Source organism: Condylostylus longicornis, unplaced genomic scaffold (genome assembly GCF_029603195.1).
Source record: "Condylostylus longicornis isolate FDR11 unplaced genomic scaffold, ASM2960319v2 ptg000020l, whole genome shotgun sequence".
Lineage (NCBI taxonomy): Eukaryota > Metazoa > Arthropoda > Insecta > Diptera > Dolichopodidae > Condylostylus > Condylostylus longicornis.
In genome coordinates, this window is record NW_026577989.1 from 2950490 (window position 1) to 2967184 (window position 16695).

The 16695-nt window shown below is 21.7% G+C and overlaps 1 protein-coding gene across 6 annotated transcripts in view; it reads right to left on the reverse strand.

The window, feature by feature from the left end:
• Window positions 1-16695, reverse strand: part of LOC129606700 (uncharacterized) — a 105681-nt gene that overhangs the window by 19398 nt on the left and 69588 nt on the right. For all 6 annotated transcript variants that reach the window (XM_055517171.1, XM_055517169.1, XM_055517173.1 and 3 more), the window contains exon 6: window positions 9384-9567. In XM_055517171.1, coding sequence (XP_055373146.1) covers window positions 9384-9567 — 184 coding nt within the window. The remainder of the gene's footprint in view (window positions 1-9383; window positions 9568-16695) is intronic.

A 16695-nucleotide genomic window follows, 5' to 3' on the forward strand; every position in this document is an offset into this window, starting at 1 on the left:
GAGATTTTGAGGAACAACTAACCTATAGTTAAGTTAAATAAATAGCCTATAAATTATAGAAAATATAGACGATTTATAAATATAAAATAAAATTTCATTTTCGAAATCTCAACAAGCCAACGTAATATTAAAAATAACTATTTAGAATTCTAGTTAATCAAATTTTCTATAAAATTTTAGTTAAAATTTTTATGAAAATTAATAATTTGTTCATGATATTAAATGGACGTTAATTTATTTACCCCAAAATAGTTATACAATTAATCCAATATTAAAGAAAACTTTTTTTTTATATTAAAAATAAAATTACGAAAATAAAATTTCGAATACGCAAATTACAAGTTAAACTCATTATTTTTTTTCTCAAATATTATAAAAATTCTTTCTTTAAGTTCATTTCTATCAAAAAAAACAAAAAACATAAAAAATTGCTTACTTTAGCGCAAGTCCTTGAATTCTTTTATTAAGATACTTTGTTATTTATTTTTCCCACAAAATTAAAAGAAAACAAAAAAAAAGTAAAATACACAAAAAAAACGTTAAACTCTTATAAATTAATACTACGATTTAATAATAATTACCATTGAAGGTCGAATTTATTTTGAGAAAAGAATTTTTTTTTTACTTTTTTTTTTGGAGGTAAGTTTGAGAGGACGAAATGAAAAATTATTGTGAATAGAGAAAGTATAGACAAACATCAAATACAATAAGAAACAAAAGAAAAAATTGGAATTAATAAAATATTTTGTTTAATTTTATTCTAGGATATCTTTCCAGATTAAAAATTATTAAACAGTTAAATTACTCAAAAACAGTACATTTACTCAAATTGTCTTAGTATAATTTCACTCTTTATGAGAAATTTCTTCTTGGTTTCTCAACGGATATTGAGAGTTTCTTGAACTAATTACTTAAAGTAAAAAAATATTTAATGAAAATTAACAAAATTGCAATTTGAATGTCTCAAGAAATCATTAACAATGTCAACACAAACATAAAAATATTTCGATTTTCCCTCAGTAAATCACAAACTTCGTAAATTTTTGAACACATTTTCTCTCGTATACAAAATCAAATTTTTCGTTCGTCAATAAATTTAATGAATTGCAAAATATCGAAAGTTTTATAATACCACTTCCAATTTCAAAATTGTTATAAAAAAGATTTTACACAAAAAAAAAAGAGAAAAAAATTCTTTCATTTACTGGAATTCATTTTACCTCTTACTTACCAGTCATACTTGCCTCCCCCTCCCTGATCTTTATAAGTAGAAAAAAAAAGTCATTTCATGTTAAATTTGATTTCTTTTATCTTTACTTATTTAGTTGTTCCTTTAGACATTTTAATAAAAAAAAAAAGTAATTTTGAGAAGGGTTATCAGTTTTGTTTTTTGATGTCAGTTTCAAAGAATTTAAGAACTTATAAAAACGAATAATTTTAAAATGTAGAACAGAATTATATTTGGACAACAATATATTTTAAGAATTACTAGAGTTAATTGTACTAAAACTGCCATGCAAAAGCAAGCAACTTACAGATCAATGAATTAAGTTACTGGTTAATTTAACAACCCCCCAAAAATTAGAACTTATTATAAATAATTTGATTTTAGGACAAGCTGTAATTTGCAATATTATTCTAAAATATGGTTTATAATTATTGTTATACCATTTGTGAGTAAATTTTAAAAACAAAAATTTAAATACAAATTTCTGAGTTGAACTCTTAATAATTCTGAAGAGGTTATAAAAGCAGTGAAATTTGGTAATATAAAGATTTAATTGAGGATTCTTAGGTATGAAGAAAGTTTGTATGAAATGCATTTATAAAATTTACAAATTTTAGTCAGCATATTTTGTGAATATAAAATAAAATAAAATTTAATGAAAAATAAACATAAAATATTTGCATCATTAAATTTAAAAGCTGCTCAGATATAATTTGAAAATCTATTTTTAGCAAAATTAATTAAAAATAATTTTTTTCAAAGATTTATTAATAGTTTTGCATTTGCTTAATTATAAACCTTTTTTTTTTCCAAATTCTTTAACAAATTCTTTATGTACACATTAAATTTTTTTTAAACTATTTTTCAATCTCTTAATTACCAACTCTGTAAATCAACAACATCAATCAAAAATGTCTGCATACCAATTTTACGAAAATTCTTTTTTTCGTATTGAATTTTATTCCTACTAATTTAAATTTTTTTCGTTTTTATTGTGTTTATTTTTCTTTTCATTTTCATTTTACTGTATAGAAATATTGATTAAAAATGAGAGAAAAAGAAAGAATTAATGCCATTAAAAGCAAATGTTAGGATATCAAAAATGAAAGATGAACATTTTCTTGAATTTTCTGTTTTAAGAATATTTCCGAAAATTTTTAGAAAAAAATTTTAATAATTGAACTTATTGATATCTCTCTGTTCGTTCGTCCCTATATGTGCCTTTATACAAAATTTTCACAAACTGAAAGATTCAAAGCAAAAATTTTATGCAAAAATATCGCTTGCAGCTTATTCATTTTTATAAATCCAGCAAAATTACTTTGCAAGAGAAAAACATGTGTAGCAAAACGTATTCCGAAAATCAAAATATTTTGATTTTTCCGAAACTTAAGAAACACATACCAAAATACATACCAAAACAACAAACACAATATTTCAGGCGAGTAGGTTTTTTAATTTTGCTTCCAATGTTCCGCTTTTTATTTCTCAGTCTAGTCTATAGATTACCTTAACCGAAATGTGATACATTAAAAACCATTTGGTTTGATCACAAAATTTAATTTGCACGTGCCCACCTTTATCTTAAAAGGGATATGTCTGGCAGGGATTTAAAGGAGATGAAAATAAAAAGAAGAAAAAAACAAAAAAAAGAATCAAGGAAAAAAGGATTTAAAAAGTATTATTAGCTTAAGATGACTTTTTAATGATAAATTATTGTGTACAAATGTAAAAAAAAAAATACAAAATATATTCGAATTTTCATTCGTAGAGAGTCTTCCAATTTCTATTTATGTATATGTATATATATATTACAATCATAGTCAATGAAGAAAGTTTTATCGTTTTTTTTATTTTTTGCAAGAATTTTTTCGTGACTTCCGGGCGAATTATAAAAAAGTAAAATTTACCTTTAAATTTCAATTAAAAAACTTGAAATTAAAATTAAGCAGGGCAAGTGTAAAAAAATGTGGTTTGGTATTCGAATATACCAATAATTTAATATACGAACCCGTATGAACGTATATTCGAAGGGCTTACTAATATATTCACTTGTGTGGTATTGAAATTTTACACAATTCAATATATTATTAATAAGGTCAATGAGTTTTATAAAAATCGTTGAAATTGCGTGGCTCCTTCTGGTAGCTGTCATACAACTTCAACAGTAGTTTGGCCATATCTAAGAAAATATTGAAAACACAGTACTGAAATTTTGCTTAAATTAATATATAATTACGACAATTTACAATCATAGTCTGTCCCATAAGTCAGCTATGGCAAATATATTCGCACAAAGGATAACAAATTCGTACGGATATCACAGAGTTAATACAGTCAACTCTATTTTTACTCATTTTATAATAAAATTATAAATGAAAAATTTTATTGATTTTAAATTAATATGGGTTCAAACAATTTGCATATATAAATTTGATAATGTCAAAGTAGTAAAGTAAAAGACATCTACTCATCTAGACTAGAGAAAATTTTTCAAATGCAAAATTTTAAAATGTTATTGTGAATTATTTTTCAATTTCAATTGAATTTAAGTCACAATTTAAATTTCAAAGATATTTACTTAATGAAATGATCAAATTCAAAGTGGTTTGCTTTAAAAATATTTCGCTTGTTCATTAATTTGTTTATTAAATTAAGAACAAAATTTCAAATTTAAGAAATTATTCGAGCATTTCTTTTTATCTGTTCATACACGTCATTGTATTCATATATTTATATATTAACGATGCATCTAACATATTCCTCAATTTTGATACAAAAATAAAGACACAATCAGAATAAGTTGAAACAAAATTTTAACATACATACTATTGATACATGATAACATAATGTTATGTTACCTTACCATACTGGTGTGGCAAATATACTGGTGTGTGTATTATTTTTCTACTGAAAAATCGATTTATATTTTTCAATCCTTGTTTATATTTCACTCGATATTCCTAATATGAATGTCTTGACTGTTGAACTTTTTTATAATATGACTTATGTAGGTATATAATATGTAGATAAAAATGTCGGTAAATGAAATTTAAATATTCTGAGGAAATCTTAAACGAGTGATATTCAAACAAAAAGAAAAAAAAAATCATAACATTGTTATACAAATTTTGACATATGTATGTATATGTATAAATATATATATATAGTAGTATATATACAAACTTGAACATTTCATTTAATTGAAGATAATTTTAAAGCTACTTTTGAAATTTTTTCATTTATTTCATTTTTATTTCGTGTATAATTTGTAAGTAGTTTTTGTATTTGGGAAAATCCTTGCCAAAAAACTAATATATCTGTAAATTTATAAATGTGAATACATACATACAATTCACTTTTAAAATAAACAAATTTTTTGAAAAGTTCAAGGACAAGTACAATTGATTTTGAAGTAATTTAAAGAATGGTTTTTTGTAAATGTTAAAAATTTAATTTTTAATTTTATCTCTTTCGTATATAGATGCGTATAAATTTTTATTATTTGAATAATCAAAATGAATTTTATATGAAAAATTACAAGAAAATTTTCTTGGAATTCGATATATGACCAATTATTTACATGTATTAACATTTCAAAAAGGTTTTTACAAAATATTATGCGAGTAAGTTTAAAACCCTTTTTCATTAAAAATTTAAAAAATTTTTTTTAATATTCCAAATTTTACAGTATTTAAATCTGTTTATTAATTACCAATATTTCTTAAATTTTGAAAATTTATTCCTTTAACAGTTGTTTTTCACTAATACTCTAATTCACTAAATAAAATATCAATCAATTGAAGCTATTCACAATATTTAGACTAAGATTAAAAGATCTACTCTGTCAAAATAAGGAAAAATAATAGATTAATAAAATTTTCATGTGGTGAAGAAGAAAATTCAATTAATCATTAAAGATCATTTAAATTATAGAACCTTGTCTTTAATATAAGAAATTTGTTTTAAAAAAACACAAGAAACGCATTCAACTTACACTTATCTAACCGGCTAAAAACTGTAAAAAATGTAAAAACATTTTAGCTCTTTTATTTAAAAACAATTACGGTATGGATGCAAACTTATAACATTCAACTTCATTTGTATTGCTGAATATGTAAAATTAACTATAGACCACCACGCTAGTACTTTAGTAGACATTTGTAATAAATATATGTATAGATTTTTTGTTAGAATATAAAAACGGATTTCCATTGCACGCAAATGTCGAATTTCAAATTACATTTAAATTTTCTAAACGCTTAAGGTCTGTAATTTTAATTAATAAATAAAATAATAATTATGTGGCTTGGTCATACAATAATAAAATTATAATTATTTAACTAAATACCAGAAATACTTATACTGCTTTACTAATACTGCAAAAAAAAAAAACTTCTATTTCAATTGTGTATGAATGTATGTGTGTATGTATATGGAATTTTCGCCAACATGTATGCATTTTTGTTATTCCCAAGTTTGTTTTTTTGTTTTTCGTTCTAACTAAATCGGCATCCTATGCCATGTTAAATATATTTTTAATACATTTAATAAAAACCACGATGCTAAATTTAATTCAGCTTCAAAAATTATTAAAGTAAAATTTCCCAGTGGGAAACAATAATGTTTTTTTTTTTCGGATGGAATTTAATATTTTTTTGGTTTTTTATTTCTGACTGTTTTCTTCCTTTGTTTATTTGATTTTTCCTTTTAAATTCAATTTAAAAACTTATTAACGCGCTGTTGAATTTTTTAATCGTTATAAATTATTCTTTGAACATAATAAAAAAAAAAATTGTTTTTTTTTTTTTTTGTTAATTGAGATTTCTTCTATGTGTAATATTTTAATCACAATAAAAAAACAATTATTTATACTTTTATTTTCTTAATTTTTTTTTTAGAAATTTTTTAAATATTCCACAAAATATACTTTTTTAATAATCAGATTCAATTCGCGATAATTACAATTTAAAATATTGAAATTTTTTTTTTCAAGGGATGGTGTTCTTTATGGGTGGGAGCTATTTTATAGGGGGAAAAAAAAAACAAAATAGAAATTGATTTTAGAAATTCTGAAAATTCTATTTACTTAGTAAACAAAATTTTAATGATAAAATTGATTTTATTTTTAAATATATAAAATAATTTTCAATATATTAGAATTATTTCTTTTTTATTGATTAATTAAGCCTGTTAAAGTTGAATAGAAGCATGGAAATTTTTATATTTAAAATTCTGGAATATTATTGAAACAAGTTCTTAATTATTAAGAATATCCAAATTTAATGAGTTGTGGAATAAATTTTAAAAGAATTTTGTTTTCTAAATTAAAGAAAATAGAGTAAGAGTTTTTGGAATCTCTGTAAAATCTACTTCGATTTCAATTGCGTCTCTCCTAATTTTTACATCTATTAATCTACTTAATTTACATATATTAAAAATTGTAGTGAAAAATATCATTATTAACAATATAGCGGCTTGTAAACCGTATATATAAATATTTATATATGTATTTAAAAAAAATAATTTCTTAAATTTTTTTAAAAATATTATAAAAATTATTTAAATTACATTTTAAAATTATTATACATTTTTCTTTTTCTCATTTCACATAATATGTTATATCCTTGGAATTCCCTAAGAAATCATCGCTCTCACTTATTTTTAAATTTGTTTATATATAAAATGTTTAAATAAATGGAAAATATTATACATAATAAAATATATATAGAAATATTAATATACGCGTGTGTTGAAATTTAAGATGGAAACGAAATGAAAGAAAAAAAAAAAAACTCCTAAATACTTTTAAAATTTCATTTTATATTTTGGGAATTCAGAAAATTTATAATACACATTTGCTGTAAAGCATATACACATATAATTCTTATTATACAATAATAATCTTTATTTAAAGATATTTAAATGGTGAATGAATATTTAAATGTAATTTACTTATCAATTTCCTAAATATCTACATATACATGTGTGTATATTTTCATGAATAACTTAGTATTATACCCAAAAAAAAAAAAATAAATTCTATTACAAAATGTCTTAGACATTATTAAAACTTGTATTGTAATTTTTTTTTTTTTGAAAATAATTTTCTTTTATCATCATTTATAATATTTACTTTTGATAGAAACAGAAAAAAAATAAAAATAAAAATTTTAATGTATTTAACGCGTCATCTAACATAAGTATACATAAAGGTTTTTTTAAACTACATGGGTATATACATTGATATTTAGATTCCTTTTCTAAGAAAACTTTTGAAAAATCATCATCTTTATATAAAATATTTGAATTAATTCATGATTCATGGGAAAATTCATTATTTTTCTTATGTAAAACTTAAAATCATAAAATCCTTAAAATGTTTTCTTTAATTAAAAATTCAAATTAAAAGAAAAAATTTTATTTTTAATGATTTGTTCGTAATATTTCTTAGTGTAAAATATTTTGAATTTTCTCCGGAAATATTTTGTATATGAAACGAGTATATCTTTTTTTTGAAAAGTTAGATTCGGTAGCAAATAGAACTAATAATGTATTAAATTTTAAGAAAGTTCCTTAAATAAAATTCCAATCAATTCCTTAGATATGGTAAAGAATGTAAAATCGGCCTCCAGTTCAGTATCAGTGACCTGATATTCCCAAAAAAAATTTATAGATTTATTATTTTAACACTGCAAATTCATTATGTTTGATTATTTCTTTTTATATGCACTAAAATGTAAATCTGGTAGTAAAAGTTCAGTTGTTTACATCTAATTTTTTCCAAAACCTAAATGGTTTCCCGTACTATCAAACGAAGCTTACATATAAAATTTTTAAATCACCTATCAATTACTTTTTAGAAATGTTCAAAAATGTAAAATTGACCTGTAAAAATGTTCACTTTGTTCGTGTCATAGCCAAAGTAATATTCAATCCAAATTAAATATTCAATAACGATAATGTTTTGTTATGCATTATTCAATTACAAACTATATATGTCACATATAACAGTTACTATCATGTAATTAATTTGTAAAGTGAAAAGAATTATATTTGTTAAATTATCTCCTTTTCTCTTCACTATATAAAATTACTCTCTCTCTGCATTCTGAATTTTATTTTAAGATATTACATGTTTAGCCCATACTCTAAAATTTTAATATGGAGAAAAAATGAGAGATTTAATTGGGAAAAATGAAGAACTCAGTCGAAAAATACAAAAATTTTATTTAAAAGAAATTACTGTTTAAAATTAAAATCAAATTGAGAAATCGAACTGATGAGAATCAAATTGAGAATTGACTTAAAAGAGAAATTTGGCAAATAATGTAACTATGACGCTTCAATAATAAAACTTTCTTATTCAATTTAATTTCATGAATTCACTCTATTTTTTTAATGTAATCTCTAAATTTTAATTTGAAATATTTAATTAATATTCTGAATTTCATTAAATGTCTCTCCTGAAGTAAAATTTGATGTAAGTGTTAAATGCAATTAAATGTTGCAACTATATGTACATTTCATTTCGAATTGCAAAACGTTTTTAATTCATAGACCTACAAGAAAGAACAAATTTTAAATTGCAATCTATAAATGACTAAAATAATTTTTTTATTTTCATTTTCATAAAATGTTCGTTCATTCATGTACAATAAACAGAAATTTTCTATCATAAATCATCAATCACGAAATTTAATACAAAAAAACAAATATGAAAAAAAAATTCTCCTTTTTCATTCATCGCAATAAGTTATTCGTGACAAATTTTTCTCCGGAACAAATCAATTATTTGCATTCAACCCTACATATATACACGTATACAGTATTATGTAAAACGTAAAATTAGTGAAAAATTCAAATCATGATAGGTGAATTTAAGTACACTTAGCTATACATTTATACATAAATAATGTGAATAAAGATTTTATACACATATAGACGAATCATTTGAATATGCAATTCAAATTATTTTGTTTTTTTCTGTATAAGCCCCTATAGATATACACAAAAATATGTTAAGAAAATCCAATTAATATTCGAATGCATTATGTTTTTTTGTTTGTATGTATATTGCAAAGACTATACGATTCACATTTGCATTCTATAGCTTTCATTTTATTTTACATTCACCCTTATAAAATAAACATACCTGCTTGTTGTTGAATTAACACTTGTATTACTCCTTGACCTCCTTGATATAATTGAATCCCCACAGTTTACAACAGTACCTTTACTTATTGAAAAATGTCGTAATCTATATAAGTCATCGCTAACCCTTGGATTATATGGTCGATCAGGTAATGAACAAACTCGGGGTCTTATATGATCTGGAACTATAATAAAAAAGAAACAAAATTAATGGTAATTGCACAATATATATATATATGTATAATGTAAAGGAAAAAATTTTAAATACAAATTTTTATTATTTGAAGGTGTTTTTGTTTTTTTTTTGCTTAAATTATTCTTTTGAATTTCAATAGTAATTGTAGAAGAATAATAGAAGAGTAAAAATTATACAAATTTTATGGAAAAATGTTAAAAGAAAAATACTATAGGATACAGAAAATAAATATTCATAGAAAATTTACGAAATTACCCGATATGCAACGAAAAAGTAAAAGAAGTAAGAAAAGTAACGAGAACTTCCTCTATTTGCGCTATGTTACTAAAAATTATTGACTAACATGTGAAAAGGTGGTGTTTGACCAAGCTCAGTTAACGAATAACATTCGACTTTCTTTTCCCCATACCTTCCACGTGGTTGTGATTTATTTTCTTATATCACTAGCAAGCAAACAGTATGGCATGATTTGTTAGATATATTAGTTTAGACAAAATAATATTGTATAATAACATTTGTCAAACAGTAATTCATTTGTCAAATAGTGTAGATATGTCAAATAGTACACTATATGTCAAACATATAGAAACATTGTTGAATATTGTTGTAGTACAATATTCTTAATTTCGAAAAATTGAAGGGTAATTAGCAGTTTTCTTTTTATATAACACTTTAATATATACTAATAAATATAACTAAATTTATTTTGAAATCCTATAGCAAAATGCATGAGCATACGAAACGTGTAGGTATAATTAGTTCATTTGGAAAGCAACAGATTACAAATTGCATTCGACTCAGAACGTAATTTTAAAACCCTATAACAATAAACACGATATATAAGGAAAACGACATTCAATTGCAATAATTAAATAACAATTTAATTTTTTTTATTAAGTAATTTCTTTTAAAATAATTTCATAATCCACATAAATATCCTATTTTTAGAAGTATAAATCTATTCTATATTTAGTATACAATTGCTTGAAACTATTAACTGTGTACAGAATTTTATTATAATCTATTAGTTTTTATATAACTACATATAATTTAATTCATACTTTTATCATATAATAAAATTTCATATCGTACCATTAAATTTGTTTACCTCATCATACTTATAAATACATACATATATATTATTAAGGCACTCATTTATCCTTAAGAAATTTTATTCATAAAAATTGTTATGGCAATAATAATTGTTGCGTTACGGTAAAGGATTTTCATTATTTGAAAAATCTTATATTCAATGAGAATTGGAATAATTAGTTAAATGAATATAAAAAAATATTATTATTTTATATTTATATGAATAATATTAAAAGCAACAATTATTAATGGTACTTAATCTTAATGAAAGATTTAGTATAAGTATCGTGATAGCATACAATTAATGCATATTATATTCAAATGTATATTGTGTGTCATAAATGTGTGCATAGTTTTCATGGTAACCGCTTACTCTTACAATAACAATTATTAAGAAATTACAATACTAAAAGCTATTTTTAGAAAATATAAAAATAAAAAATGAATATTAAATGATGCACCCACAAGTATTTTTCATTTCTCTTAGATTTTATTTAATAGAAATGAATTTGTAATTGTTTGTAGATTTGTTTTAGTAAAAAAGTTAAAAATAATAATTATTATTAAATTTTAAATTTATATAAAAATAAATTTTTAAGAAGAGCAATTTTTTACGTCATTTTGAAAATAATAAAAAAATTAGTTGGTATCAGAATGTGTTTCTTATTGCGTTTATTTAGGCATGACATTTATTTTTGAATTAAAATCCTAAAATATGACTATTATACTTGACAATATTATTGAAATATGTATATATATATTTAAAATATTCAAAAATTAATGTTATTGTTATGGTTTCCGCCATAAAATATATTGTTCACAATATAATTACGATGTAAATTTAAAATTGTACAAAAATCGTAAAATATACAATCAGTTCACAATAATTTCATATTCTACAATTAATTTTGAATTACTTCTACAAAATTGTATACCATACGATAATTAATAATTTATTTGTCACCTAAAATTATAATCAAAATGCAAAAGCAAAACTATTATTAAAATAATTTTATGTAAAAATATTTAGACCAAATTATTGCCATTTTGTGTAAATGACATAATGAAAAAATACTGACGCAAATTAATCTTTAAAATAATTTTTTTTTTGTTGTTTTTTGTAACATCATCTACATATATATATATATATATTAAATTATAAAAATTTGGGTGTATAATATCCGATTTATTTTACCATAATATTTAATTTTTTTTTATGGAACGGAAAATTTTCCTTAAGTATTATAATGCTCTTTTATGTTTAAACAAAAATATGACATTCACAATCAATTCTCAATTTATATAGATGTAAAAATGGCAAAAAAAAAAAATATTGATATCCAGATAAATATGATGGCAAGTGACAATTGAAATGATTTTGAACCTTCCATATGCATTATAAAAAAATTTTTCATTATAACCGGAAGGTAAAAATGATTTTTTCTTTCCTATACTAAAATTGCAAAATAAAGGACTTTATGATATATGTATATATGATTTTTAAGTCGGAAATATTTCTAAATTATAAAAATTATGAAAAATAAAAATAAACTTTTTTTTTTTTTTATAAAATAAATATTTTCGGAAATTATTCTGTCAAAAAACTTCCTACACATATTTGTTCTGTAAACATAATGTTATAGGTACAAATAAAAACATACTCGTATATACATATACATATTTAATGTATGTATGTGAGCAAAGTGTTTCAAAAAAATTTAATTGTCTTTTTCTGTCTCAGCAATATTTCTACTCAATATTGTAATTGCAAACAATTATTTACACTCAATATTGTAAATATTATAGTGTACTTGTAAATAATTGTAGGGACTATCAAAAATACCCCAGATTTCGCTAATTACTTAACAAATTTACTAAAAGGATATTTTAGTTTCGGCAAACTTGGTTATGTCAGGCAATATTGTTAAAATACGAAAATTAAAAAATTTAATAATTAACAGAGAAATTTCATTTTCTCGTCTCCTTCTTTTGATCCTCGTTGCTAAAATCGTGTTGGGAGTGGGTTTTTTTTCTCTTAGAACTTTATCATATACAAATGGTTTTTTTTTTACTTTTTAGTTTTAAAACATATAAATGTTATTGTTCTCAAAAATTCAAATAAATTTTTCTCTTTTTTCATAAAAACATTTCTGTTTTTATTGCGGTTAGGTTAAAAGGGGTATATTACTCGTAACATTTCCATTTATAATATAAAAATAATAAACACATACGCAAGTAAACGCGAATGGTTGAATACACGCGTACAATACAATAGAATAAATATTGAAAATAATTTGAATTTTTATTTTTCGCCTAAATGTATGTAATAATTATATTTTCATTTTATTTTCCACTTTGAACTTTTAAAGCAAAAAATAGCATCGTAAACATTTCATTTTATAATTTTTCGCAATATACAATCAAATTAATTTGTTTTTATTTTATTTCACTTAATAATAATAAAACCATAAACGTAGGATCAACAATTTTGTTGTTTTTTCTTTTATGAAAAAGGTGCAAAAGATATTTGTTCTTTTTTATTGCTAATTTTTTTTTTGTTTTTTTGCGAAAATATGAAATTTTCTACCTAATTTTTTGATTTTATAAAATATTCTAGTTGTGTACCTACATACATATTATATATAAAATTCTTTACCTCTTTTACATACAATTTTACATGCATATGGGAATAAAAAGTTTAAGTTAGTAATATTTTCAAAACAGTGTAATAAGAGAAGAAATGAAATAAACAACTATATTGTATTATTTAGACACCGATATGATGAAAATAATAAGTCGAAATCACCTTAGGGAATTCTGAATATAAAAAAAAATAAAATAAAAGTAAAAGATATAAAAAAATTTTTTTTAACTGTTTAGATATCATTTTAACGCCTACATTATACCGTGAAGAGCCAACAAACTGACAAAAAAAAACAAAAATAATGAAAAGGTTATTTTGTTATTAAAGAAAAATTCTGGTTTTCTTATTTGGAAAACTTTTCAAAAGAGATACCATATATAAGATGGAGAAATAAATGTGAAAAAAATAAAAACAAAAATTGAAATTTTATTCTGTTTTTGTTTTTCTATTTTTTTTTTCTCCCTTATTTTGTATAGGCAACTCAATTTATTAAAAAAGTTTATTTGCTTTTTTATTATATGAAAACTGAGATTTTTTTTTTTTTATTTCAATTCTCTTTATATTTATGCTGGGGCAATCAACATACAAACAAGTTATATAAAGGAGGTCAAAGATCCTTTATCATTTTCTTTTATAAAAAAAATTATATACGAATTTGATTTTTATAATATTGTAGAATACAGTAAACAAAATAGAATTATGGATAAATCAAAGGAAACCTTCTCTAATAATTTCTCTTTAACAAAATATAAACATATATTATATGTATATGAATGTGTAGGCAAGGAAATGTGTAGATTCAGCAAGTCTAAATTAATAAGTTTGAGCAAAAAAAAAAAAAATTTGTTTTTATATATACGAGTAACAAAATATACGGCAATCAACCTTTAAGGTACATGTATATAATAAGGTTGTTTTTCAATTATATTATCTGGAGACCTTGTACATTATTATTATATTTTATAAGTCAAATTTATAATAAAATAACTTTATTTAAATTTTGTATTATTGTACATAAAAAATTAATAATAATAGTAAAATAAATATAAGGTTTTTTTTTTTTTGATGATCTCTCCCTTTCATGGGAAAATTTTTTTCATATTATTTAGTTAAAATTTTAAAAGTTTGAAAAAGTTTTTAATAAAATTAAAAAGTTAATTTAAAAATGATTTCGTTTTAATTGAAAAATTTCTTAATATTAAAATTAATTTATTTTATTTGTGCAGTTTACATCAAAGTAAATACGAAATATATTTAAATAAAATTATGAGAGAAAAATAAGTTACAAGGGAATTTTTTACTCATAATTTTAATTGAGAATTTTTCTTTGTAAATTTATTTCTCATTCTTTTATTCATATAACATTTAAATTCAATTGTGAGAATTCATGTACTTCTTGTTACATTCTATGCCATATAAACTTGTAAAAATATTTTATAAAAATATTTTATAACCATTGCTTTTCTGGTAGCAGTAATATAATATTAATATTGCTTTATAACATAACATTATTTTTGCAGTAGCAATAATCTCAAATAAAATTGTCATTCGCCACAATTATGTAGCATATACAATTTGTGAGAGTATTAAATTTAGTGAAAATAGAGAGTTGCACGACAAAATATTTTAATTTGTTTTATTGAGAAGAAAATTGTAAAGTTCAAAAGTAAATTGTGAAATTATTTTTCAGTAAAATGAAAATAAATATATGTATATGTAGCTATATATTAATTTTAATATTTGAAATGAAAATTTTAAAAGTTATTTGTATTGTTGACATTTTTTAATTTACTGTTATATCTAAAATTTTTTCTTTGTGAAGTTTGAAAACCCTTTTACTACAGCCTTTGGTTAAAAACAGAATTGTATTATTACAAAAATCGCCTCACTTATAAATATAACCGAAGAGAAGCTTTCACATATGCATTTTAATTTTTAATATATTACTTATTGACAATGAGCAATGAATTGTGATTTTATAATTACATTTAAAAATTATTACAATTTATTACAATTATTACAATTTTTCTATTTTCTTTTTCAACATCAATTAATTTTTATTCTTTTAAAATATTAAAAACTTTTCCGAGAATTTTTATTATCATTATTAAATTGCTTTATTTTTTAAGTATTAAATCTAATTAACACAGATTTTGCCCTTTATCTTAAAAGAAAATATTTACAATATTTTTCTTTAAGAAATAATCACTTATTAATTAATTAAAAGTGAGATAATGACAATTCACTATCTAATTGATTTAAATTAAAAGATTGTAATCGATTTCAATTGAAAACATTAAAGTGAAAATTAAAATCTATAATTACGTATGATTGTAATTCAGATATATTTAAATATGTATGTATTATAATACCATAATATTGTAATATCTAAGTATTTAGAATCTAATGGCTAAATTATTGTAAACAGTTTGTACAAAATTAATTTTATTGAATAATTTTATATTATTTCAATTGAAACCGAACTAGTGCTACAGGGAATAAAAAGTGTTTATCAAATTGGTATGAGTTGTAACTAGAGTTGCAACTTGTTTGATTTAATCTTGATACGATATTATTTTAATGTTTACTCTTGTTATGAACCATTTGAGAATATTCAATCTAAGGTATGTAGGCTGTTTTTTTTTAGATCAAAACCTTTAAATATAGCTATCAAATTTTCAATTTTTCAAAATTACACAAGTTTTATATTTGGCGTTGCAACATTTTAATACTAAAATGTATAACGTAATTTAATAATTTAATATATTAAAGAAATTAACTTAATCAAAAAGAAATTATCGTGTCACAACTTTATCGCATCCTTAAAAGAAATTCTAATTTCATTTTTTTTGTTCGTTATTTTTTGATCTAACCTAACACATCAATTATAGGTACAATGTACTGGAATACATAGATTTTATATATATATGTTATACATAGCATTTGTATATAGGTAATATTTATGTACGTGTATAATGAAAATTAATTTATCTGAGAATATTTAATATTCCATCAATATTAAAAGCAAATCATATTCTCCTCATACTCATATAAGTTAATTTTTTGAGGAAACTATACATATTATTCTCATTCATATAAAACTTATTTATAAAAAAATATCTCATGTGATATTACATTTAATAATATCTTTATCACATTTTATACATATACATTTACTTGTGCTTGTATTGTGTATATATATATATAGAGAATACATTATCTCTGTCACGTGTACACGCACATCAGTTTGACGCAGAGTTTGTATAACTCGAATATATTTTTATTATTTTGTTGTATTTAAAAGGCCGCAAAATCTTGAGCATTTCAATTTAAAAAAATATACAAAAGTTTTATAGTTAAATTTTTGAAAAATTTTGGAAT